We start from the raw sequence: 27,954 nt of genomic DNA on the forward strand, positions 1-27,954 counted from the left end.
AGGGCATGATGGGGGAGTCGGAGATTTCCATCATGGCGGCTTCCATTTCGGGCTACACCTTCAGCGCTGTGTGTTTCCACAGCGCCAACAGCAACGCCGACCACGTAGGTGCCGGGCCCCCCGCCGCGGCTGCTGGAGCCTCCAGCCTTCGTCCCGGGCCGGTGCCTGCGGCCAAGACGGGACCACTCGCGGCTCGTCCCCCGGGCTCCCGGGCGGGCCCGAGGGGCTGGTGACCCGGGCGGCTCCCGCCCCCGGCGAGCTCCTGCTACCTAGGGCTCCTTCGCCCCCGGGATGGGCCCCCTCACTCAGTGCCTGCTGCCTCCTGGCCCTCTCAGGACAGCGGTCTCCCTTTTAGCAAAGCTGTCTCCATTGGCCGCCGGCAGTGTCAGGAGTCGCTTAGTGGAAACCAAGCGCCTGCCCCTCCCTGAGAGTCAGGCTTCTGGACTTGCGAGGGGCTCCCGGGGTCAGCAAAGCGCGGAGAGACCGAGCTTTATTCTAGGAGCCGGGCACCCAGCCCCGCCCGCCGGTCTCACAGGTTGTCATGGGGTGCGACGAGGGAAACCATGGTTGTCACTATTCATGCTTGTTAGATACGTTCGTGTGTTTTCTTCCCCTCGATGGAAAATGGAGAATGTAAACAGGAGTGTTAGGTGTAGGGTCTGCTTGCCTTGAAGTTGCATATTTAGTTCTTTGGCGAATGTTCTAAAACCACGGCGCTAGTCGTAGTGAAATAGGGAAATGACAGGCCTACGTATGAGTGATCGGAAATGCATAGGCTTCGGAGCTCGGAGGGAGCAGAGCTTGTCTGCTTCAATGTCTTTATTTTACTAATTGTCTTTTAATGTCATTCGCCTAGATGGAAGTTTCTTTGTGAAACTAGATAATTTTTATCTTTAAGTCCATATTTAATCTGTCCACCAAATTGAGAGATGATTTTAAGAGATATTAATAGTGAGTTATTCGAATTCATTTAATAAGTGTGGGGGTTTTGAGGTTATCATTACAAAGCAAAATGATACACTGTAGAATAAGGAACTGGATTTGGTTTGATGTCTGCAACTTTAGCTTCCATTAATAAAAACTGATGTCATAGAGGGGATTCTGTTAGTAAATTGGATGGCATTAAATTTTATTCTACTTTTCCTATAGTGTTGATGGTAGAGATTAATGATAGAATACACACAACGTGGGTTTTTCCAGAGTTAGCAGATGTCTCTGGATGCTAAGGCCTTTGATACTACAGCCAGCTATTTAATAATGTAATGAAGTTCCATATATAGGTGGTTTGTGATACTCCTAGTGTCCATGGAAGTATTAAATATGGTTTCAATAATGGCTTTCTAACATCTCTAGTTTTTGGAGTACCTAGTAATATCACAGTTTATGTAAAAAGCAAGGTTATTGTAAGAATAAGCAGCTACCTGTTGAAAAGCAGATAGTTTTTCTGCAAATGGCAGGGAGTTGCTATTTTACTTAGATTGTTATTAATTTAATTCAAGAACTATTCCTTTAATACCTATGCTGTGCCAGGCATGGTGCTAGACTTCATGGAAATTTTCACCATGACAGTAGTTTGCAAGTGTATTTTATATGACCATAGCTGGTTATGTTAACCTTGCCACAATTATATATGTGGAATACTTTAATGTCAATTTTATATATTTTTAAGTTGAGGAACCAAATTTGCTTTTGTAGCACATTCTTGTTTTGTCCAGGCAAGAAATTAGTTTAAAACCACTCATTCTATAGAGCTGGGTTAGCAAGCTTTTTCCAGATAAGTAAAATTTTTGACTTTGTGAGCCATGTGGTTTATGTAGCAACTACTCAGTTCTGCTCTTGTACAGAGAAAGCAACCATAGATAATACATTAATTAGGATGACAGTTTCTAATAAAACTTTATTTATGGACTCTGAATTTGAATTTCATATAATTTTCACATGTCCTGTTTTTTTTCAACCATTTAAAAGTAGAAACTCTTCTTAGCTTGTGGACTGTACACTAACAGGCAGGAGGCTAGATTTATCCCACACACCATAGTTTGTTTCTTCCTGCTATAAAGTAACAGTGGCTCCCATAATCCAGACCAGCAGATAAAAAGCATTCGTTTAACTTAGTTTTAGAATGTCTTGCTGTCACTGTTGACTTTTTCAAACTGAGGACTATGATAGAGGTGCCAGATAAAATACAGGGCCCTCAGTTAAATTGAATTTCAGATAAATAGGACATAATTTTTTAGTGTAAGTATATCCTAAATATTACATAAAAATTGTTGTTTATCTGAAATTCAAATTTAACAGTATCCTATATTTTTATTTTCTAAATTTGGCAGCCTTTGGCTGTGGAACACTAGGGATCTGGAGATCAGTTCTTAAAATGTATAGTTCTGTAGGAATTTAAAAAAAAATTGCTTTCACTTTAATTTTTATTGATTTGTTACAAAGAGAAATCTTCTCTGAAAGACTTTCATAGGATAAAACAAGCTTCTTTAGTCACTGTTTCTCAAACTAGTAGTCATAGATATTCTTTCAGGTTTGAGAGAATTTTTTTTTTTTAAAGGGGATTTGTATATTACTCAAGTTTGTGAAATGCCCCATACATGATTTGGGAATTTAGGACACTCCTCCCCTAATCTAATACAAAAGCTATGCTGTAAAGCGTCTGTCTCTCCCTCCTCACTCCCACAGATTACAACTGGTAATGTTTTTTTTTTCTTTTTAAGATTTTTATTTATTTATTAGAGAGCGAGAGAGAGAGAGAAACAGCATGAGAGGGGAGAGGGTCAGAGGGAGAAGCAGGCTCCCCGCTGAGCTGGGAGCCCAATGTGGGACTTGATCCCAGGACTCCGGGATCATGACCTGAGCCGAAGGCAGTCGCTTAACCAACTGAGCCACCCACGCGCCCCTCCAACTGGTAATGTTTTTAAGCTAGACAACCTCTTTAATTGATTCGAAGGGTCAGCCTGGAATAGGAAGGTATGTAGTACAAGGTCATTGTTTCCACAGATGTCCTCAGCCAGTATTTATTGAGCACCTCCTATGTGGCGGGCACTGTGCTAGTTGCTGAGATACAGCAATGAACAAGCACAAAGTCCCTGCTCTCCTGGAGCTTACAATTTAATAGGTGTAGGCGTTTGTTTGTTAATTTAAGGATGTGCCACGGCAGACTGGGAGAAGACTGGGAAGAAAACGCAGGGGACAGAGTGTTTGGCACGCCCTGTTTCTGTTTCACTGGCCGAGGAAGGCCTCTCTGATAAGGTGCCGTTTGAGTAAAGAGCCACACAGAGGGAAGGAGCAAGCCGTGTGGTTACCCAGGAAGGGAGATGGCAGGGCAGCCTGTTAGCTCACCCTCTATAGGGAAGTTACTGAGGCACATAGAATTAATGTTCTCCAGCCGTGCTTGTGCTCAGCACAACGGCAAGTGCGGCCACAGTAGGTTGTGTGCTGCGTAAGCCAGGATTGATGGCCTGTGTTCTCCAAAGCTGTAAAGAAACTAACCTCAGCGTTTATTAAGGAAGAACGTTCATGTGAGTGATGTATTTGCTGAAATCCTCGTTTCCCGCACCCTGTACAAGAGCAATTCGTTGTGCATTGTTAACTTCTTTATCCTTGTATCGTTAACAGTGCTTTTAAAACAATGAAATAAACTGTATGCTGTTTCAAGAAAACAACCTTGGAGTATTTCTGCTTCCTGAGCTTTTTTGATATTGGTTACTACACTCAGTAGGATTTAGGAAATGAATTCACTCTCCTTATTTTTGCTTAAAAAAAAACCAGGGTTTTTTTGAAGGGATTAAAATATTTCATTGTGTATGGAATCCTTTTTTCAAACAATCCAGTTAATAGATACATCTCAGATTGCTTTAGTCTTGTTGGTTTGAATAGTAGTTTATATGGCAAGCCTATTTGGATTATTGTTAAAATTATAAAATTATAATGCCCTTAATTCCTCTTAATTCCAGTAAAAAATCATCTTTATTTTTAGTCTGCAACTATTTTTTTTTATTACTTTTAGGAAGGATTTCTGCTGGGAGAGGTAAGACAAGAGGAAACCTTTAGCATCAGTGACTCACAAATCAGCAACACAGAATTTCTGCAAGTAATTGGTGAGTTTGTCACTGAGCAGAAAAATTCTTTTTCTGTATCAATGCTGTTTGTTTTGTTCTTTGGTCCTTAACTGGTTTTAATCTGAAAGATAAAGAGTACATAAAAAGCAGCTAAAATCACAATGCAAATCATCTGCACTGATAGCTAGTATGAAATGTTTTATAAGTCAGTGTGAACTTGCTGTGCTGGCTGTAGGTAGTCCATAAAGCTCGTATCCACCAGCTGGTCTTTTACTGAATTGCTGTGTGCTCTCTCGATAGTCTCTTCAAAACCACAGTGAACCCCTGGTTCGCATATTGGGCTATTCCCTGTTGTCAGCATCACCACATACTGTAATGCGAGGATCTTTGGGGCTGGTCCTTTCTGGAGGGATCTGGCAAAGATGTTCACACTTGTTTTTATGAGCTATTTGCTAAATCTACACAGCCTTCTGAAGAACAAGCCAAACAGTCAATTTTGGGGTGATTGCTGGGGAAGACGAAGGAGTATTTATAGATGCGCCCACTGTCTTTGGATCAGTCTGTCTCTTTTTTTTTTCTCTTTGGATCAGTCTCTTTTTGATAAATAGGGATCAAACTCCTTTCAGCTGCACCCTGAGCATGTCTCCAAACAGCATATCCTGATACTCAGAACACAGCAAGGGACGTTTCACTTAGGCCACCACCATTTACTGACCATCTGTGTGTGAGGCGTGTGCCAGGCAATGAGAGGAATACCCAGATGCATCCCTATATTCCTGGAGTGTGGGGAGGATAAGACAAGTGCACAGAAGTCCCAGACAACCATACGAGATGAGTACTGTTAAGAAAGGAACAGAGAAAATCCCATCAGTTGAAAAAAAAAAAAAAACCTGCTAGTGAGTGAAAGCAGTAGAGAGTAAAGGTGTCATGAAGGAGGTGAACCTAGGGTCAGTGGGCGGTGCATTCAGAGGAACAGAGAGCAAGGAGTGCACAAGATATACAGGGAATCTGGCCTGTTTCTATGTGATGAAAATACAGAATGTGTGAAGGTGAGTGGTTTCTGGTTTGAAATACTGCTGGCAGGTTAGATTATGTTGGGGCCACATCATCAATTTCAAGCCTTCTAGTTCTCATATCCTTCTAGGACACGATGAGGATTGAGGTAGGGTTAGGATTGGGGGAAAACAAGAAACAGTTCATTTCCTAAAGGACCCAAACGATAAAACCCACTCCTCACAATACTGACTTGTTAAATAAAGACTTGATATGCTGTATACGGCTCTTCTTTCACTGAGGTTTTGTTTCTGTTTTGCTTAACTCTTTAAAATCCTAAAATAGAGAATTTGGTTTCATTGAACATGATTGTAGTTTTATTATTTGCACTTGGATTTTCAAAACTAATTTGGTATATGAAGGTTAAAATGCCAGACAGTTAGTTAACGGACTGCAAACCATGCAAAAAAGAGCTGTCCTACCTGGCATGACCATAAAAATAGCACTTCTGATGAATATTCTGGCTATTTATTTATTTTAAAGAAATAGAATGGCAAATAATTCAAATTCTATAGCTTTATGCACCGTATCTGATTCATAAACCTGCTGGTTCTTGCAGTAAATACGTTTCCATGGTATTGTAGATCCAGAGAATTACCAATTGATAGAGTCCCAGTTAAGGCAGTGCCATGACAACCATCTTCTGCACAATGTGTAATTTATTAGCTATATTCAGTTCACTGTGTGAAACGGTTGTGGATCTCATGGGCAAACTGTTTGCTGGTATTATCTTAAATGTATTGTTATCATTATAATAGTTTTCTTTTAAAAATAAATACATGTTAGAAATAGAAACAGGGACTCCAAACCTGGGTTGAAAGGCCAAATATTAGGTAAAGTGCCGTGAGTAGTATTCCAGACCAGTGGTATCAAGAAATTTTCTGGCATAGCCTAACCTCCAGAGTAAGATGTTTTAAATAAAACGAATCGACCAAAGTTGTTATTTGTTGCAAATGTCTGAATCCATGCACAGACACTTTTACTTTATACAGTAAGGACTTCATATAGAGTGCTATATTCTGAACCACGAAGTGTCACATTCTGTGTTAAAAGCTGGGCTGACTCACTTTAAGCAGAGCTGTCCACCCTTAGTTCTAGAAGGGGAGGGAGCAGGCAGCCACCGAAGAGCTTCCTTAGTTAATTAGATGATACCACTGCAGTTATTGGAAAGGATGGAGGAGGGAGTAGTGGGACTGTTGAGTCTCCACCAGAAGGGGAAGCAGAGGTAGGAAGATCAGTGAGAACAGCCAGATGTAGGGGTGGGGTGGGGGTGGGGGAGGACCTCTAAGGAAATGAGTGCAGAGACGCCATATATACGTGAAGAGGAATCTGCCATGTGAATGAACTCTAGAGGCATGGCAAACTCTAGAATCCCAGGTGAGGCTGCCCTGCTCCTGCCTGTTTCCAGAGGTCTATCTATCAGTCAGTGTGCCAGCCAGCTTCATTCCAATCTGCAGCTTAATCACGTTTGAGGCCTTCACCCTGTTTTCTCCATGGAGTGTTTAGGCATTGCAAAAAGTCTTACAGAGAAAGGTTCAACTTCCTTTAGCAAATGCTACATGATATCTAGGTCATATCTTTAGTGTGCTTCTAATCCCAGTTGTAAATCATGACAGAAGTCTGCTGGGGCAGTTGATGACAGCAGTGTGTATTTGGGGTTCAGATTGACTCTAGGGTTTTTAGAAAATACTCGTTCCTTTAAAGTAGAAGGTGAGCTTTTCTTTCTTTTTCCTGAACCCTCTGTAAAGTTTTTGCTACAAATGTTCCACATTCTAATTGCTTTACTAATAGTATCGCAGAAATAATGTAGGATGATGTACTGTATTATTGTTGGGGGTAAAAGAAGGAACAGTTTCTGGATGAGGTTTTCTTATTTGCATCACTGTGTCAGCAGCCATGCCAGGCAATGAACTCGTCTTTCCAGCGGAAGGATTGCATCTGTGTGTGTGTTTTGGCAGCATCGACATCAGTACAGAAGCTAATGGGCATAGTCCCATGGCCTCCAGGGTCGTGGTTTCGTTTTAATTGTGTTAAAATTGCAGCCTAGAACTCTGTGGCTGTGGCTTTTTAAACAACAGGTGATGAGTCTCTGTCCAGAAGAATGTTATTAATAGGATCGAGTGGTTAATTAGTCTCATGGTCTTAGAAAGCAACCCAGATCCTAAGCCCCCTGATGAGCTTGAAGGAATTGTTCACTCTGGTTAATCACAGCAATCTTTCCAGAAGCTGTTAGGATCTGCTTATAAAGGACTGTTTCCCTTGGTGCTGACCATCTTTGAAGGGGTTAACAGGCCTCCAGAGCTTCCTCCTCCCTTCCCCTTCAAAACACCTAGCCCAACTTGTCCTGAACCATTAGTGGGTTATTGATGGTAGGGTGGTTAGGCCCTCCTCTCCCCAGGCTGCCCTCACATTGCTTGTCCACTTTGATTAAATGTTTCCAGTTAGCTGTTGAGATTGCATGAGGGTGCACAATGGCTGCATGTTCCTGAATAAAAGCTTTCAGATGTGTGCTCATCAGACGTGGACAAATGGAAACAGAATGTGTTCTCCAGTTTACTTTATCCTGAGAAGGTGTCCCTGAGTTGCAGTGTTAAGAAGACACACTGCCCTCAGTAGTGTACACACGGCACCTATTTGGGAGAGGAAAACTTGTCTTTATATTGTTTGAGGTTTCGGTAAACAAACAAACGAGCAGGCTACTTCATACTTGCCTGTGTCTTACATGATCAACTAAGCTGTGTTCCTTCTTTCTAATTACAGAAATCCATAATCATCAGCCGTGTTCAAAACTTTTTAGGTAAGCCACATCCTTCTTTGTCACTTTGAGTCCTTATTAAAAGATTAATTGATTAAAAACTAGTGAATGTAGGCTTGTAGCTGCCTGTGGCTCTGAAGTGACAGGTATAACTGGGGGCATCCAGATTCACTGGTACGGTCAGTGTGTGCGGGTCATGGAAAGGGGAGGGGGTGGTAGAAGTCGTGGCCTCAGTGGTTTACAGTGAAAGCCTACTCCAGCAGCCTCCCAGGCCAGGGCTTTGCAGCTACAGAGCAAGAAGTTAGTCAAGAATCGCATACAGATAAAAGAATTTAATGGGTGTTTTTAAGAAGAATAAAAAATGTTCGGTGTTCAACTTTAAAATGTAAGGAAAGGGAACATGGAACTTTCTTTTTGTGTGTATGTAAGTTAACATACACCAGTTGCATACTAAGACCAACTAAAGGACAGCAAGAGAAAGAAATGGGAGGAGTGACATTCAGAAGGGAGGGAGCAAATGACAGACGTGTGGGGGGTGAGAGAGACAAGGGCCAGTAACCCCCATCCACCAGACTTCTCCCCAGACAATATGCAGGCCTCTGTCTGCTCTCAGCCCCAGAGCCCTCCACTTGCTGGCTGGTATAATGATTTCAGCTCTTTCTTAAACCCCCCTGAGAGCATGTTCTACCTTCCCAGAAGCTAGTACCTCCCTTCTCCGAGCTGCCCACAGTAGTAGGATTCAGCGTTCTTGGTCAGTACTCCCTTCTTTAACACCTGCCAATCCCTGGTGTCCAGCTGTTACTGCTGTATGTCCCCTGCTGCTTTCACCCTGACCCCTGTCCCAGTCTCAGCTGGCCCAAACACCTAGGCCCTTGCACCCAAGAACTCCTGGGGACCCCCCCCCCCCCGCCCCACCACACACACGGACACACACACACACACACACACACCTATCCACTGATTATTTTAGAGGATTGTCCTCATGCAGCATGGTTACCTGTGGACAAAGTCTGAAAACAGCCAAGATCCTCATCACTTTTAGATTTATACGTAACTGAAAGAGGAGTGGGAAGCCAGACAAGCAGTGCATTTGAGAAGAATCTCAGAGCAAATGAAATGATTCAGGCCCTGGTCCACACATTGGCTGTGTTTGGTCCATGCAAGTGTCTGATTTGGCCCTGACTCTTCAAAGCTCTTCTACGTGCGCCCTGCCTTGCCCTTCTGAGGAATTCCTTACGACACTGTCAGTAAAGGTGTCCCAGAAGGATTTAACTAAGTTTAAATCATACACCTATAATTCTTAGAGCTGAAAGAAACCTTAGAAATCATGTGTCTACTCCACACTCTTTCTTTTGTGAAAAGGGAAGTGGAGACCACATAGGTTAGGTGACTTGCCCAAGATCATACAGTGAGAAGCAGAGCTGAGCTGAGGCTGGTATCTCCTGACTCTCAGTTCAGTGGGTTTTTTTTGTTTTGTTTTATTTTGTTTTTGTTTTTTTACTCTTTCTTGAACTTCTTACTGCTTTATTTATTTTTAAGATTTTTAATTTATTTATTTGACAGAGAGATAGAGAGAGAGTACAAGTAGGCAGAGTGGCAGGGAGAGGGAGAAGAAGGCTCTCTGCTGAGCAGGGAGCCCGACGTGTGGCTCGATCCCAGACCCTGGGATCATGACCCGAGCTGAAGGCAGCTGCCTAACCTACTGAGCCACCCCAGGCACCCCTTCTTACTGCTTTATAAGGCCTGGGCTTAACGTTGGTGGGAGGAGGGAGGAAGGATGGCATTCCCTTTTTTTTTTTTTAAAGATTTTATTTATTTGAGAGAGAGAGAGAGAGAGAATGAGAGGGGGAGGGGCAGAGGGAGAGGGAGAAGCAGACTCCGGCTGAGCAAGGAGCCTGGTGTGGAACTCGATCCTAGGACCCTGGGATCGTGACCTGAGCTGAAGGCAGATGCTTAACCAGCTGAGCCACCCCAGATGTCTCAAGGATGGCATTCCTAAAAGCACAATCAGTGGTAAGAAAGCCCACACATCATTATGCCTGCTCACGGTAGGATCCTGGTCAGGGAGGTCTATATGAGGGGCAGACCTGGCTTCAAATCCCAGCTCTCCCATCTACCACCTGTTTGGTTTGAGGCAAGTCACTTAACCTAAGTATCTTTATCTACAAAAATGGGAATAAAACTTGGGACATGTTGGGCTGCACTCTACCTGCTTAACAGCATTGAGGCAAGAATGAAATGAAATAAGATGAGAAAGCATGCAGCCGAGCCTCTTAAGCATTCAACAGATGTTCATTTCCCTTCTGCATTTCTCAGAAAATGAGCGCCTGTATTTTTTCTCCATAAGTAACTGATACTTAGAAACAAGGAAAAGATGGGGCGCCTGGGTGGCTCAGTTGGTTAAGCGACTGCCTTCGGCTCAGGTCAAGATCCTGGAGTCCCAGGATCGAGTCCCGCATCGGGCTCCCTCCTCAGCGGGGAGTCTGCTTCTCCCTCTGACCCTCCCCCCTCTCATGTGCTCTCTCTCTCTCTCTCATTCTCTCTCTCTCTCTCTCATTCTCTCTCTCAAATAAATAAATAAAATCTTTAAAAAAAAAAAAGAAACAAGGAAAAGATGTCGCAGCCATTGGAAACCACACATTTCCTAATTACTTGCGATCAGTACCTCCCACATGTGGAAGTAATACCCTTTGAATGCAGCAGTCTCTTGAGTATTCTCTGATGCAAAAGCCACCTTATATCATCAGTAAAGCATTGAGATTGATTTCTCTGGTTATCTATTGAAGATAAGCAATTATATCTTTATATCTTGATTACCAACTCTTAGGATTCAGTGACCCATAATACCACACAATTTTAATAAAATATATTTTCTCTTTTAAAAAAAACAGTTTTTATGACTATGCAAGCAAAGTTAATGAAGAGAGTTTGGACAGGATTCTTAAAGATCGGAGAAAGGTATGTTCTATTTGTTGCCCAGTCTGATTTGGAAATCACTCTTTATCTTATCACCTAAACTTAAAACCAGACAGGAATGTAAAATGAAACAATATGATTTGATATTAATGTATGAAAGTTCTGTTGACTTAAGTAGATTTTAAGGGTAAATTGCAGATCTGAGACGATGTTTATAACCTATCAATAGAAAAAATTTAGATATTTATAGTGTGATTCCATTATGTAAAAATCAGAAGGAAAAACAAGAACTATACTCTAGAGAGTTAAAAATTAGTTGAGTTGATTCTGGGTGGTTCTGCTTTTCTCTTTTGTTATTTAAAAAATAATTTTGCAAATATCTTATATACATGCATTAATTTTATAACCAGGAAAAATATTTCTAAAAAATGTAAGTCATAATTAAACATCTCTGGATGTTACCCTTTCAAGTTCAGTTAATGTCAAACATAGATGTTTTTCCAAAAGGTAATGTGTTCATTATTTCTGCCAACATAGGCATATAATGTTCTGATTATGGATGGTAAGCAAGTCTGAATAGAATTGAAAATGAACCAGTCTTATTGCAGCAGCATTGTCTGATGATCTCATTTATAATTTACTCTTTTGTACCATGTGTGGGTTTTACTTTTCTACCTTGAAATATTAATTCCAGAAAAATAGATTTGTTATTAAACCATCCCTTGAGGAAAAAAAATATTAAAACTTTTCAGTTTGTCACATAGAAAACAAAATGCCTTTGTTTGGAAGCATGTATTATGAAAAACCTTTTAAAAGATTACTCGTGGAAAAAAAGAATCAGCACTGTGGGACTTGGTCCCCAAGGTGTCTGAAGAAGGGCATCAGGAGTAAGTGCAGTCAGAGTAAGTCAGCAGCCTTTCTGATCGACGGGCTGCCTCAGTAGGACTGTCGATTGGAAAAGCGGAAAGCAAAGCAGGTAAGATGGAAGGAAGACTGGGAAGGCTGGAAGAAAGGACAGACAGCTTTGTGGATGATGACGAGCTCAGGAGGTGCTCGGTCTCCGTAGAGTCACCCCGTCGCCGTCCGCCTGGGAAAGGGAGTTAGAGCAGTCACAGGCATTGGGGTCCAGCGCTCTTTTTTTCAGTGACTTGCCCAGGAGCATATATTCTAGAATCTCTCGGGAGTCCATCCTTCCTATCCCAACCACTAACCTATCTCCTCATTCCATGTATTTTCATATTTTAGACAGTGAACTTTTATTACACTTTCTAAAACTGAAATTTATTCCATGAAAATTCTCATCAGAGCACAGTTTTCTAGAGCACTCACTACACATTAAAAGTAACGGGAGTATTTTTTTTTAAGTTTTTTAAGGTTTTTGTTTTTTTTTTTTAAGATTTTTATTTGTTTATTTGACAGAGAGAGACACAGCGAGAGAGGGAACACAGCAGGGGGAGTGGGAGAGGGAGAAGCAGGCTTCCCGCTGGGCAAGGAGCCCGATGTGGGGCTCGATCCCAGGATTCTGGGATCATGACTGAGCCGAAGGCAGTCGCTTAACTGACTGAGCCACCCAGGCGCCTTTTTTAAAGATTTTATTAGAGAGAGAGAGAGACAAACAGCATGAGTGGGAGGGTTAGAGAGAGGGGGAGAAAGAGAATCTTAAGCAGACTCCACGCTGAGCTCGGAGCCCAACTTGGGGCTCAGTCCCACGACCTGAGATCATGACCTGAGTTGAAACCAAGACAGGGATGCTAACCGAATGTGCCACCCAGGCGCCCTGAAGTATTTTTTCTAAATAGATGAAAAAATTTAAAGTGACAAAAATGAATAAAGAATATGAACAGGAAATTCACAAAAGAAAAAGAAATCCACAAATGGCCAAGAAATAAATGAAAAGATGTTTATCTTCAGTCAGGAAATGCAAGTCGAAACAGCATGATACTATTTTTTTTGCCCATCAGATTAGCAAAAGTGTAAAAGGATTGCTAATACCCAGCTTTGGTAAGACTGTGAGAAATGGGGAAGCTGTAGTTGGTGGGCTTGTAAGTTGATAACAAACATTTAGGAGAAGAGTTGTGCAATAACAGAATTTTATTTTTTATTTTCTTTATTATTATTATTATTTTAAAGTAATCTCTATGCCCAGTGTGGGGCTCAAACTTCTGACCCTGAGATCAAGAGTTACATGCTCCACGTACTGAACCAGCCAGGTGCCCTGCAATAACAGAATTTTAAATATGCAGTTCCACCTCTAGGAATCTGGCCCAAGTAAACATTTGCATCTAGGCACAAAGATATGAAAGGCTGGCTTAATGAATAGTTTAACTCTGCGCCAGGCCACGTTCTAAGCATTTTCTGGATGTTGGAACTCGGAGGTAAATTGCTGTTCTTACCATCCCCATTTTACAACTGAGGCAACAAGGGTGAGTAACTTGCTAAAGGGTCCCCAGGGTGTAATGGTGGAGCCCACACTTAAACCCAGCAGCCTGGCCTCTGAACCTAGCATAACAAGTATGTTTGTTGAGTCTTTGCTTAATAGTGAGGGTTTTGAAAGAAATCTCCATGTCCACCAGTGGGAGATGGTCAAGTAGGTTGTTCTGGCACCTCTGTACTGTGGGATGTGAGGCAGCCATTGAAAAGAATGAGGGGAGTTTTTGGTAGTGACCTAGGAAGATCTCAAAGTGGTGTTACAGGAAAAAAGTAGTCTTATAATTTGAGCCTGTTTTATGTAAAAACAAAAATCTGAATGAGTATTCAGGTGTACAGAAAAAGATCTGGAAGGAAGGCAACCAAACTTGAAAGTGTTTACTTTGGGAAGGGGAGTGGGGAGATGCTGCTGATGAAGAGGAACTTTATGTGAGGAGTTTCTTTGTAACAGTGTTTTCTAATTGCAAATAAGTTGAAAAAAAGAAAAGGACTCTACCAGGTAGTTTTTTTAGCAGTAGATAAGGACACATTTCTAAATTAACTTGGGGGTTTAAAAATCGGATTTGCCGGGGGGTACCTGGCTGACTCAGTAGAATGTGTGACTCTTGATCTCTGGGTCGTGAGTTCAAGCCCCACGTTGGGCGTAGAGCTTATTAAAAAAAATAAAATTGGGGCACCTGGGTGGCTCAGTCAGTTGAGCATCTGACCCTTAATTTCCGCTCAGGTCATGATCTCTCTCCTTCTGCTCTTCCCTCCCACCCCCCCACTCATGCACTTGCTCTCTCTCAAGTAAATAAATAAAATCTTAAAAATAAAAAATAATAAAAAAATAAAATTCGATTTGCTGTTTTGATCTGTAGTATACCTGCCATAGGTTGTTATCTGGAGAGCATGTGGTCTCAAACATAGAAACTCCACAACATTGCTAAAACATTTTTGTTTAATGGTAGGCTTAAGATAGAGGCTAATGTTTTTTTGTTTTTTTAAGTAGGCTCCACAGCCAGTGTGGAGCCCAACATGGGGCTCGATCTCACAACCCTGAGATCAAGACCTGAGCTGAGATCAAAAGTTGGACTTTTAATGGACTGAGCCACCCAGGCGCCCCAAGGCTAATGTTTTTGATACAAGAATCCCCCAGTAGGTATAACGTGGTCATCTACTGCAACATGCAGAATTACTGCCCTGGCAGAATCCATTTTGTGTTTATGAAGTTTGTACAAGCCTCAGGTTTTGGGCTAAGGCCAAAAAAGCAAGTGAGAGGGGAGTTTCTGCCTTCTGGAAGCATCTGTTCTGCAGTAGATGATGATAAACATAACTTCCACCTTAATATCATCGTAAGGCCAAAAGGCTCACAACATGAAGATGACAAGCATGCCCAGTATTGGGGATGATTGCTTTGGCTCCAAAAAGTGTAAGTGAATGTCTAGTTGAGAGTAGAGAGGAAAGTCTTTGTGAAAAGTTGTCTAAGAAACTTCAGCAGAAATAAGGTTATAGGGAAAAATGTCCACAGTTTTTCTTCATGGCCCAGACATAGTTGTCAGAAATGGGCTTTTTAGCGTCAAGGAGGTAGTTTCTCAGTAGTCTTGCAACTAGCTTGTTAGCTCTAAAAGGTAGAATCGTAGGTGTCACGAATGTAAATTAATTTGGCATCTCATCTTTCATTGGTAAGAATAATGGGGTTATTCTTTTAGCAGATAACAAATGAATAAGTTGATTACTATCAGTTGATATCCAAAATAAATGTATAAGGCTCCTGTTCCTCAGAAAATACAGATAGAATAAAACAATTGGAATCCACGTAAGTGAAAAGCATTATGACTCATCCAGTAGCCACCTGCAAGATTCTGCTCATCAGTGAGTGTTTCATGAGAGCAGCCAACGTGCTAGCAGTGTTCAGGTCTCTGCAGGGAGGCAGGGGAGGGAGTAGAGACACACCCCCATCCTCCAAAGGAGCGAACTGTAGTGTTACTGCTCATACCCCCGACATACTCCTCAGGCTCAGAGTGTAATGTGCCGTGTTCTCAGGCATCAATACCTCCAGCCAGGTGACGGTTTTTCTTACCCACTTTTTTTTTCTTTGAAGAAAACCACTCTTCACTTTTTTTTTTTTTTTGGTATTTTTGGTATTTTTTGGTATTTTATTTTTTATTTCAGCTTTACTGAGGTACAATTGACACATAAAGCTGTAAGATTAACATTGTGTTAATTTGATATACCTATACATTGTGAAATGATTCATTATGATTTCCCCACTGTGAAAGGATTAAAGATGGTATTTTAATCTAAATGTTTCATTAAATGAAGGTAAGTGTTCAGAGGGTGCCCTTGTTTCCCTCCCTTCATCTTTATATGTGGAGGGGCTTCAGCTGGAGCTTTGGTTTTCAAAGTGTGGTCCCTGGACCAGCAGCATCAGCATCACCTGGGAACTTGTTAGAACCTACTCTTCACTTTTTTTTTTTTTTTAAAGATTTTATTTATTTATTTGACAGAGAGACAGCGAGAGAGGGAACACAAGCAGGGGGAGTGGGAGAGGGAGAAGCAGGCCTCCCGCTGAGCAGGGAGCCCGACATGGGACTCGATCCCAGGACCCCGGGATCACAACCTGAGCCAAAGGCAGACGCTTAACGACTGAGCCACCCAGGCGCCCCTACTCTTCACTTTTTCATGAGCATTATCATGTGACCAGTTTGGAATTGCAGAGTTACCATTGTACAGTGGAAAAGATAGACAGGTTCCACATCTTGGCTGTCACTCAATAGCTCAGTGACTTGGGACAAAACATCTCTTTTATAAGATTTATATTGTCAGAAATGTTTGGGTTTTCTTTTTGTTTAAAGAATATCGGGATGGCCTGGCTGGCTCAGCCAGCAGAGCATGCAACTCTTGATCTCAGAGTTGTGAATTTGAGCCCCACGTTGGATGTAGAGATTACTTAAAAAATAAAACCTTTAAAAAAATTTAAAATTTAAAAAATAAAGAATATCAGAATTAATTGCTTTAATATAACTGGAAGTTATGCTTTATGTTCAGTAATACTCCATGAGGGCAGCAACTATTTCTTTGGTCCCTGTATTTACTTGCATGTGATGTGAACCCCATGGAATAAACATTACTTACCTCCCAAGGTTGTAATAATTAGTGAAAATATTTGTAATAATAGCTACCTGTGGGCCTGGCACAGGGGCTCAGCAAAGGTTGGTTCATTCCCTTCCTACATGAAAGTACCAAAAGATAATCTAAATTTACTGTTAATTTTATTATTTATTTATTTATTTTTTAAGATTTCTTTATTTGAGAAAGAGAGCATGAACGGGAGGGGCAGAGGGAGAAAGAAACTCAAGCAGATTCCATGCTGAGCATGGAGCCTGACGCCGGACTCAACCCCACAATCTGGAGATAATGACCTGAGCCAAAATCACGAGTCAGACACTTAACTGACTATGCCGCCCAGGCACCCCTAAATTTACGGTTAATTTTTTTTTTTTAAGATTTTATCCATTTATTTGAGAGAGAGAGAGCACAAGCAGGGGGAGGGGCAGAGGGAGAGGGAGGGAGAAGCAGGCTCCCCATTGAGCAGGGAGCCCGATGTGGGGCTTGATCCCAGGACTCCGGGATCATGACCCGAGCCGAAGGTAGACACTTAACCAACTGAGCCACCCAGGCACCCTTTACTGTTAATTTTAATATGACGCTAACAATTTTAAGCTACCTTTACTTCTTAAAACAGGATTTTCACTTAAAATGTTTCACAAAAGAGGCTATATGAAGATTATTCCTCTGATAAAGAATTGTCTCTACAACAGATTTTTCAAACTTTAATGTGCACAAGAAAAAAACTCAAGAAACTTATCTTAAATTCAGATTCCTGGTTCTACCTTTGGACGTTCTAATTCTGCAGGTTTGGGTGGGCCCAGTAGCATTTTAGTAAGCTCCCGGATGTCCAGCAAATCACATTATAAGAGATATTCTTCCAGAGAACCTATCAGTTTAATTCACTTAGGCAGTTTAGTTATCCTACAGTTAGAGCTGATGAAGCTAAACTTCTTAAGTCATTGTATTGAGGTATAATTGACATACAGTGAACTACACGTATTTACAGTATATACTTTGGTAAGTTTTGAAATATTCATACACCCATTAAACCATCAGCATAATAAGATGATGAACATATCCTTGTAAGTCTCCTTGTGCCCTTTTTTAAAAAAATATATCTTATTCAAGTATAATTAATACACAGTGTTATATTAGCTTCAGGTATACAATATGATTCAACAATTCTGTACATTACTCAGTGCTCGTCATGATAAGTGTACTCGTAATTTTCTTCACCTATTTCACCCCCCCCCCCCGGCAACTACCAGTTTGTTCTCTGTATTTAAGAGTATGGGTTTTTTGTCTCTTTCTTTCTTTGTTCGTTTCTTAAATTCCACATATGTAAAATCATGTGGTATTTGTCTTTCTCTGACTGATTTCTTTCACTTAGCATTAAACCCTCTAGATCCATCCATGTTGTTGCAAATGGTAAGATTTCATTCTTTTTTATGGCTGAGTAATATTCTATTGTGTATATATATGCCACTTCTTTATTCATTCATCTATTGATGGACATTTGGGCTGCTTCCATACCTTGGCTATTGTAGATAATGCTGCAATAGACAATAGGTGTGCATGTATCTTTTCAAATTAGTGTTCTTTTTTTTTTTTTTAATACTGTGAGGATTTTCTTTTTTTTTTTTTTTTAAGATTTTATTTATTTATTTGACAGAGAAAGAACACAAGCAGGGGGAGTGGGAGAGGGAGAAGCAGGCTTCCCACTGAGCAGGGAGCCCGATGCGGGGCTCGATCCCAGGACCCTGGGATCATGACCTGAGCCAAAGGCAGATGCTTAAGGACTGAGCCACCCAGGCGCCCCTCTTTGGGTAAATACCTGGTAGTGGAATTACTGGATCATATGGTAATTCTATTTTTAATTTTCTGAGGAACCTCCACCCTGTCTTCCACAGTGGCTGTACCGGTTTGCATTCCCGCCAACAGTGCACAAGGGTTCCTTTTTCTCCACATTCTTGCCAACACTTGTTTCTTGTGGGTTGTTTTGGTTTGGTTTGGGTTTTTTTTTTTTTTTTGCTATTCTGACCGGTGTGAGGTGATAACTCATTGTGGTTTTGTTGCATTTCCCTGATGATGAGTGATGTTGAGCATCTTTTCATGTGTCTGTTGATCATCTGTATGTCTTCTTTGGAAAAATATCTATTCATGTCCTCTGCCCATTTTTTAATTGGATTATTTGGGTTTTTGTGTTGAATTGTATGAGTTCTTTATGTATTTTGGATATTAACCTCTTATTGGATACATCATTTGCAAATATCTTCTCCCATTTAATAGGTTGTCTTTTAGTTTTGTTTCCTTTGCTGTGCAGCTTTTTATCTTGTTTTTTGTTTGTTTTGTGAGAGAGAGAGTGAGTGAGCACAAGAGGGGCTGGGGAGGGGCAGAGGGAGAAGCAGACTCCCCACTGAGCAGGGAGCCCGACGTGGGACTCGATCCCAGGACCCTAGGATCCTGACCTCAGCCGAAGGCAGATGCTTAACCAACTGAGCCACCCAGGCGCGCAAGCTTTTTATTTTTATGTAGTCCCTGTAGTTTATTTTTGCTTTTGTTTCCCTTGCCAAAGGAGACGTATCTAGAAAAATGTTTCTACGGCTGATCTCAAAAGATTACTGCCTGTGTTTTCTTCTAGGAATTTTGTTTGTTTATTCATTCACCTGTTGATAAACAATTGGGTTGTTTTTACTTTATTTTTATTTTTTAAATTTTTTAAAAGATTTTTATTATTTGTTTGAGAGAGAGAGAGGGAGAGCACAGAGGGAGAGTGAGAGGGAGAAGCAGGCTTCCCACTGAGCAAGGAGTCTGATGCAGGGCTCGATCCCAGGACCCTGAGATCATGACCTGAGCCAATGGCAGACGCTTAACCGACTGAGCCACCCAGGGACCCCACAATTGGGTTGTTTTTAGTTTTGAGCTGTTGCATGTCAAGCTGCTATGAGTATGTGTACAAGTGTTTGTATGGATACATTCAGAATTAAATTCGTAAGATTTCTTGCAACTTTTCATCCTTTTTTCCTTCTGTTTTTATTGCAGAAAGTTATTGGATGGTACAGATTCCGGCGAAACACACAGCAGCAGATGTCGTACAGAGAACAGGTTATCCATAAGCAGCTTACCCGCATCCTTGGGGTGCCCGACCTCGTCTTCCTTCTCTTCAGCTTCATCTCCACCGCCAACAATTCCACTCATGCTTTAGAATACGTCCTCTTTAGACCAAATCGAAGGTAAAGAAAGCGTTCCCACCAGCCTCAAATAAATAGTAAAGATGTTGGTACATGTAATTGGGATTTATGACTTTGAAAATGTGCATTTTATAGCATCTTTAAAGAAAAGCTTTTATAATTCTCTTTCAGCTAGTTTTCTTTGTTTGAGAGAAGGTATTTTCCTGTCAGTTGTATAAATTAAAATTGTTTTTGAATCAAGAAGCATTAGCAAGATATGTTAATTATGCATAAAACCTTACAGGAATAAACAGCTGGAAATCATCATTTGCTTCTCCATAATCCATTATGTAGAAATACAGTTTTACTGCTCTGGAAGTAATTTTAAAACAGATTTCAAAGAAAAATTGTCAAATTGATCCACCTACTGGTTAATGAGGGTTTTGCATTGTGAACTCTTGAAAGCAAAACAAACAAAAAAATATGATAATGATGTCTATCTGTAAATAACAGAAAGGTTTCCTTCTGGAAATTCACTTGTAGACTATATTACATCGACATCAATGAAAACAAATTGTTAAATAGCCATTCTCAAGGTTTCATTAATTAATCAATCAGCAGGTATTTCCTGAGCTCTTACAACCTCCTCAGCACTCTGCCAGTTGCTGTGGGGACAAGACCTCTGCTCTCAAGGAGTTACAGTCGAGTTTCTACTAACTCAGGCATCCTTGGGTTGTCTGTGCAAGTAGCTGTGCTGTGAGACCTTCTGTTAGTTCAGCAGTGCAGAGACTCCAACTCCTCCTGCCAAGACCCACAGTTGAGGAAGAGCAGCGCCTTTAACACGAACTCTCTTGACCTTCCTACAGGTATAATCAAAGGATATCCCTTGCTATCCCCAATCTAGGCAATACTAGCCAGCAGGAGTATAAAGTGTCTTCAGTGCCAAATACTTCTCAGAGTTACGCCAAAGTTATCAAAGAGCATGGGTGAGTTGAAAGTGAAATGAAAATGTCTTCCTGCCTTTTGTGAAGAGTATTTAAGAGATTTATGGAGACATGTGAAATCGAGTTTGATGTGATTGAAACTGAAAAATGCAGTCAGGTCATCCTCTAGACCACTGCAACTGTATGTCAGAATTTTATGCTGATTGAACAGATAGTTTATTTTTACCAATATTTTTTTTTAAACATTTGCTACAAAATTTTTTTTTTTTTATATATAAAAGTTTGGACAGAGTATGTATATTTCTGAGGTTCCAAAAGCTAAATGTAGCCACTGAAAAATGTATAGCTTTTTATTATGTTTTAAGTTGTCTTGGTAACATGGGTTCTTTTTTTTCTCTTCTGTAATCCTAGTAGTGTGGACATTGTTGCTGAGACAGTCCCTTGGAGTTGCAGCGTTTATGTAATGGGTCGAGGCGGAAGTGATAGGAAAGTGCCTTTTGGGTCCATAGCAGTTATAATAATTTTGTGACCTCTTTTTCCTGTCTTCCAGTACTGACTTTTTTGACAAGGATGGAGTCATGAAAGACATCAGGGCGATTTATCAGGTTTATAATGCACTTCAGGAGAAAGTGCAGGTAACTGATTTATTTACTAGTTTTTGTCTTATTTATATGCCCAAGTGCTTTTAATTCTACTTTAATTTTTAATAATCTCCCAACTAACAAATGAATCATAGTCCAAAAGTAATAATGTGCTTTCCCAAAATAATCTCCTATGTGCAGAGTGGTTACTCATGCCGGCCTACAAAAGGCTGTCTCATTATGCGCCTGAAGTAGAGAGTCTGAAGTACAGCATTAACATTACTATTCTGAATACTCGTGACCCCACTTATAACAGTGTTTTCTTTCGGGAAATCTATTCCGAGTTTAAAGGATTCCTAAGATCACAGCTGTCTCCATCAGTACACTCGAAGTTGAGACTGCATCACAGGGCACCCATAATTGGTACAGCCCTGCTCCCTCGCTCTGGGTCACTTGCTTTGCCCCCAGCTACCTCCATCAAGTGGGAGGATTGCACTGGAGCCTGTTCATTCCTAGTCATTCATGCAATAAATATTTATGGAAACATCTCCTACAAGCCACTTATTGAGCTAGGTGCTAACAGTACTTTCCCAGGATCTTTCATCATCCCCAGTGTGTTCTTAGGAGTCATTTGCCCTAAACCCTAAGAACAAAAGAGGCTTTGAGAACAAGAAGGAGGGTGGTAGGCCTGAAGAAGCCCCAACGAATAGAGAAGGGAATGTAGGCAGCTGCTGAAAAAGAAGAAAGCAGAGGGATCCGCCTGGGACTGAAGAAGAAAGCCTACAACAGGCAGTTTCCAGTGTCCATGTTCCACAGTCAGGTCACGGCCCACCTAGCAATATAGGGAACTTTAAAGAGGCTCACTCGTGACCGGCCTACTTTCCATAGTTTCTGTGATTTCTGCTATGGAAGGAACGTACAGTGAAAAACAACTTTTTGTCCTAAGTTCATGACCATGCTCTTTGCAGACTGTCCAGCCGACTTCAAAGTGGCTGTTCTGCATTTCACTGCCTATTGAATAAGGCCTGCTCTGCGAACACCAGTCTGACGTAGAGTGCCCTGATGCGGGTGATGAGATGGCAGAGACGTAGTCTCACTAGCCGCCTTTATTGCGTCTTGACTTTGAAACTATTTTCTTTTCCACTCCTCCTAATTATAAATATTTTCTGTTAAATAAGTCTATTTGTGACATCTGATTTTTGATTGTTGGTTATAAATTAAAGTTGAAAGCATCTCATTCCCGTCTTATCTTTTGTTTGTCCTTTGTGTGCTAGACTGGTATCAAAAATCCTTCTTTCAGTTTAATAAAAAAAGCATACTCGAAGGAAAAAATTAAATCTTTCCCACCTCACCCTAACTTTTCAAGAATTTACAGGCTAAATAGATAATCATCTTAACAAAATTAAGAAAGCGGGTCAGTGAACAATACTGGTTCCTTGGACCTTCATGATTTTGTTTTACCTTACCTGTCTGCTTTTTAACTTGATAAAGCATCTGGGCTCTTCCTAGGGTTGCAATCCGTGCTATCTTCATGGAATGCCTTGTGCTTGGATTTGAAACTGATTGTTCTTGTTGTCATTTTTCCCTCAGGCAGTGTGTGCAGATGTAGAAAAGAGTGAGCGAGTTGTTGAATCTTGTCAGGCAGAAGTGAACAAATTAAGAAGACAAATCACTCAGAGGAAAAATGAAAAGGAGCAAGAAAGAAGTGAGTTTTCCTACTAATTTCACTGTTCAGTATCAGGGAAATGTCTTGTTTCAAACATCAAACCATATGATGAATCATAGGAATCCTCTGCAATCGTCAAGTCCCCCGTGAGGCTGTTGGCGAAAGAGCATTCACTCGTACTTCCAGAAGAGAAGTACTCTTTTTCATGGTAACCTTTCAAGTATCTGAAACTAGAAGAGAAAGAAGACTAACCATAGAAAGGCTGAAGCAAGTTAGAGTAAATCCCGAGAAGTGATTACTGCAGACTTATGCCTGAGTCGACTACTGGGATCTATTTACCGCGGCTGTGATGTTTCTGAGTTAACCCTGGCAAACCTAGCGTGTAGGGACCACGTCCTGTGTTCATCACATACCAAAAAAAGGAGCTACCTAATATTCTTTTCACTTCATATTTAGTTCTTAGGGTCACAGCAAAGACTTTAAATGTCTGGTTTTTGGTAGCTGTGGATGAATGGATACAATTGAGCTAAGGAACCAGCTGGTTGAATGAGAATGAGGCCCAAGAACCTATTGATTCCAGCATGGGAACAGACATGTTTGCTATAATACCACTAGATTTAACATCTGTGCGTTAAATTTATAACTTTTCCTAGTTTAATAAGAATACTTGCAAACCAATTAAAATGTAATTTATATTTCTGGGTACGTGATAATCTGATTCATTTGTAGTGTTATGTTTTTCGAGAAACAATCAAATGCAGACAGGGATTTACATACAAGAGTATTAATCACAACTTTATAATTCTAAAATCTGAGAAACAACCTATTGGAGGAGTTGAATAAATAGCAGTAGAAATGGCATAGCTATATGGTGGAATATTGTACAGCCACTGAAGTGAATTTTTAATGACATGGGATAATGCCCAGTATATAATCTTAAGTGAAGACAGTAGGATGTAAAATGACATAAACAAATGATCTCAGCTGTGTTTTTTTTTTTTTTTTTTTTTAAAGATTTTATTTATTTATTTGAGAGAGAATGAGATAGAGAGAGCATGAGAGGGGGGAGGGTCAGAGGGAGAAGCAGACTCCCTGCTGAGCAGGGAGCCCGATGCGGGACTCGATCCCAGGACCCTGGGATCATGACCTGAGCCGAAGGCAGTCGCTTAACCAACTGAGCCACCCAGGCGCCCTCAGCTGTGTTTAAAATACACACTCTTACACACACAAGGCTGGATAATAAAACTGGAATTCAGAAAAGGAGGGTGGGGCCGACATCTAAAATTTATATCTTTTAACCCCAGATCTTGTGCTCTTTTCACCAAAAGTCTGACGGTGTTATCTGGATGATAGAATTGTGGGAGATTTTATTTTCCTTGTTCTCTTCTAAATTTTGTACGAGTATTTTTCTTTTCGTTTTTTTTAAATTTTTATTTATTTATTTGACAGAGAGAGACACAGCGAGAGAGGGAACACAAGCGGGGGGGTGGGAGAGGGAGAAGCGGGCTTCCCGCTGAGCAGGGAGCCCGATGCGGGGCTCGATCCCAGGACCCTGGGATCATGACCTGAGCCGAAGGCAGACGCTTAACGACTGAGCCACCCAGGCGCACCATGTAGCAGTATTTTTCAAGGCTAGGGACTCATGTAGATAGGAGTCCAGATGTGATCTGAACTCTTCCAGAGCAGGCATAAAAATACGCTGTATCAGGAACCTGGCTGGCTCAGTCGGTGGAGCGTGAAGCTCTTGATCTCGGGGTTGTGAGTGTGAGGCCCACATTGGGTGTAGAGCTTACATTAAAAAAAGAAAGGAAAAAAAAAGTGCTATATTTATGGTCCAGAACCTGGAAAATTGGCCACCTACCATAGGGCTTTCAAACTTTTAAGGAATAAATGGTGTAAAAAAAAAGAAAGAAAGAAAGAAAATGGTGTATGAGTGTATTGTGACTGGTAGTTGTAAAGAAGTATACTTTTTTGATGCGAGGCCTGTCAAAGAAGAAGCTCACATTCAGATGAGTGCCAAGTGTGGTAAGGACTGTGTATCTCATCCTTCCATCCCCACAGTCTGAGAGCACAGTGATTAACGGGAGGAAAATGGCACAGGGACCTGCATTTAAAAGACCTGCATCTGCCCCACTTCTGGCCGCTCCTTTAGTGAAGTCACTTCACCTTTCTGAACTCTGGTTTCTTTGCCTAATGATTTGGAAGCAGTGATACTAATGATGATCACAATAATACTTCAGAAGGTTTTCTGAGGCTTAAATGGATTAATGTATAGCAACAGGATTTGTCAGTTATGAAGTACTATGCAAATGTAAGATAATTAAGAGTCATCATCAGTTTCACTTCTTTGTTGCCATTTTCCAGAACATTCAAGTTGACCATTTAATGCGTTGAGATGCAAAGCTGTGAAAATAGAGAAAGCGTTACGATTTTCTTTCTGTTTCCGTCCAGGATTGCAGCAAGCGATGATCAACAGACAGGTGCCGTCTGAAAGTTTGGGGCCAGCGTTCAGCCCTCGGATGCCCTATTCTGGGCTTGCAGCTGAAGGTAGAAGTACACTTGGAGATGCAGAGGCCTCTGATCCTCCTCCCCCTTATTCTGATTTTCACCCAAACAATCAAGAAAGTACTTTGAGCCATTCGCGCATGGAAACCAGTGTCTTTATGCCTCGACCTCAAGCCGTGGGTTCTTCCAGTTATGCTTCCACCAGTGCCGGACTGAAGTATCCTGGAAGTGGCACAGACCTTCCTCCTTCCCAAAGAGCAGCTGCAGACAGTGTTGAGGAATCAGATGACAGTGATTATGAAAATTTGATTGACCCCACAGAACCCTCTAATAGTGAATACTCCCATTCGAGGGATTCTCGACCCATGACACATCCTGACGGGGGCTCCAGGAACACTCAGACCTCCCAGATTTAGCTAAACAAAGAAACTCTCCACTTAGCGCTGTTTTTCTTAATTGCTTATTGAGAGAGTTTTTTGAGGACTTAATCTGGGGGGAGAACTGCGTTCTCAGACCCTGGCCACCCCACAGGAGGGTACTCGGGCACAGAGCTGGTGGGAGCCTCACGTCGCCGGTTCTCACCTGCAGACACAGTGTGCAGATTTCATGACAGAATCATTAAGATAATCAGATTGTCCTAATTCTGGTGCGATTCATGGATGTACTGGTAAATTTAGGCAAAGTGAAACTTATCAATGTAGTTTCTGTTCTTTAAAATAAATTGGAAATTAGAGACTAAGCACAATTAGTCTATAAATGTTCTATAAATCAAAAACTTACCTCTTGCACTATCATGCCTTGAAATTTACTTTTTCAAAGGGAAACGACTTTAGCAGCAGCCTTCAAAGAACCTTCTTTCTATGATGAGCCAAATTCATCTTTGCCAGAAAGAAATTTTGATAATTCCAAGAAGCCTGATTGGAACAAATCGGATGTACCTTCTCTTGTCTGCATGACTTTCTGAGATCAAAAGAGAGGGCTTTGTTTCAACTTTTTTCTACTAGCCTGATACATATTGTCACTTAAAATGGTTGCCTTTAAAAAAAAATGTAGAAATACTAATTACCAGTAAGTAATCATCCAAATGAGTATGTCATAAAATAAATTACTTATTTTTCTTTCGGGGAATTACAGCGACTGCTCTGTTGCACTAGCCACATTCACGGTCTCTGTTCTGGAGTCTAAAGATGAAGGACGCACAGCAGTGGGTGACAGAGAGGAGTTACGCTCCAGACCTGAGCTTTATGATGAACAGATTCCAGACACAGTGGATTTAGCTGAGTTCATATGTAAGGGATATAATTCATTTAGCTCTTCTGACAAATCCTAGTGTTAGTTTTATTTGTGGAGGAAAAGACATTTAATAAACTGTTTGGGAATCTTGGTGAATAAAGATTCATTTTAAATCCAAATAACCATACTTATTTTTTTTTTTTTTAATTGCTATTTGGAGGATAGTTGCAGAATGTGTAGAGGCTTTCTGTTGGGCTGCACTTATATTTTTATTTAATTACTGCTTGTTTTCTAGTTTTGCCCAGAATGTGTGAAACCACTAAAGACATTCGTGAGCATGTTAGGCTCCTGGTTTGGAAATGATAAGACCCACCATACAGTGATGAGGTCCGCCCACAAAGTTAACGCTTTGGGACATACCTGCCTTTCCTTTGAACTAGCTAAAACCTGTGAGAATAAGGAAGGTGTCAGAGAGGCTTCAAATCCAGGTTCCAAAAAAGTAGTTTCATTTTGTTGGAAAGAAGTTTACTCCCTGAGCTTCAGTTCCAATGCACAGTTACCCAGTGTAGACTGAAACATGAAATACTCAAACTGCCGTTCTTCAGAGAGCCACGCTGTGGGGTCTGTGTTTTCCTGCTCTCATGGTTTTGTTGGCCTTACACCACTGCCATTGGATTTGAAAGGTTGCAGACCACTTTATCTGCAAATGTGTTCCGGTTTTTATGAGCTCCCTTCTAGCGGCTGAATTCAGCGCCAGTGTGAATTTATTTTTTTTTTTTAAGTGCCATTGCCATCTTCTCTGTTCAGATTTTGACATTCAGGAAAATATCTTTATTTTTATGCCATACTGAAACCTACAGTGTATATCTGACAAAGCAGTTCAATGTGACAATAAAAACTTATTTAATCATGGTACCGTTGTTTCCTGTGTGTCTGCGCCCCCAGAAAGGTCTCGCCTCGGTGTTCTCATTCAGGCCGCTCTCAGGAGACTTGATATAGTGTTGTAAGGGTCACAAAAACTCATCTGCACGCAGAGTTTTGGTAAGGCTGGTTTCGGGGGAAATCAAAGAACACAATTTACTAAAATGTTTCTCTTGATTTCAAGGAGCGTGTGTTGAGTATCAAGAGAGAGGAGTATTGAGTACAACACATAGTCTTAGAAAGTCCCCCAAAGGCACCTTTCAAGTAAGAGCTGAGCTTGTTTGAAGAGACTGCTCAGCCTGAGTCGACCATCTGGAGCTGAGAGAACTTGGTGCTGTTAGAGTGTCTGGAGTGACAGAACCACCTTAGGATGACGCTCTGCTGGCTAGCAAGAGAGCTCTGGATTCCGTGGGAGCCGTTCCCAGTGAGTAATGTATCTCTTCCAAAATCTGAGGCCATAGTCTGTTTTCAGGGGGATTTTAAAATGTGGGATTCTACTCTGTCTCCTCCAGCTATTGAGAGAAGAGAAGACTGGATTCTTTTAACTTAGAAGTCTGGAAATACTTAATAACATATTGTAATTGGCTTTTCTGGAGAAGGATCAAAACAGAAAAATGGAAATCTCC

The 27,954-nt window shown here is 41.1% G+C and overlaps 1 protein-coding gene across 1 annotated transcript; it reads left to right on the plus strand.

The window, feature by feature from the left end:
- Positions 1 to 27,793, plus strand: ABRAXAS2 (abraxas 2, BRISC complex subunit). The gene is made up of 9 exons (XM_032423339.1): positions 1 to 104; positions 4,013 to 4,103; positions 7,878 to 7,914; positions 10,764 to 10,830; positions 19,351 to 19,541; positions 20,345 to 20,464; positions 20,973 to 21,057; positions 22,594 to 22,708; positions 25,121 to 27,793. Exons 1-9 carry the CDS (start codon positions 6 to 8, stop codon positions 25,588 to 25,590), a joined length of 1,275 nt encoding a protein of 424 aa, XP_032279230.1. The 5' UTR covers positions 1 to 5; the 3' UTR covers positions 25,591 to 27,793.
- Positions 27,794 to 27,954: the final 161 nt, after the last annotated feature.

This window comes from Phoca vitulina, unplaced genomic scaffold, assembly GCF_004348235.1.
Source record: "Phoca vitulina isolate PV1807 unplaced genomic scaffold, GSC_HSeal_1.0 scaffold28, whole genome shotgun sequence".
NCBI classification, from domain to species: Eukaryota; Metazoa; Chordata; class Mammalia; order Carnivora; family Phocidae; genus Phoca; species Phoca vitulina.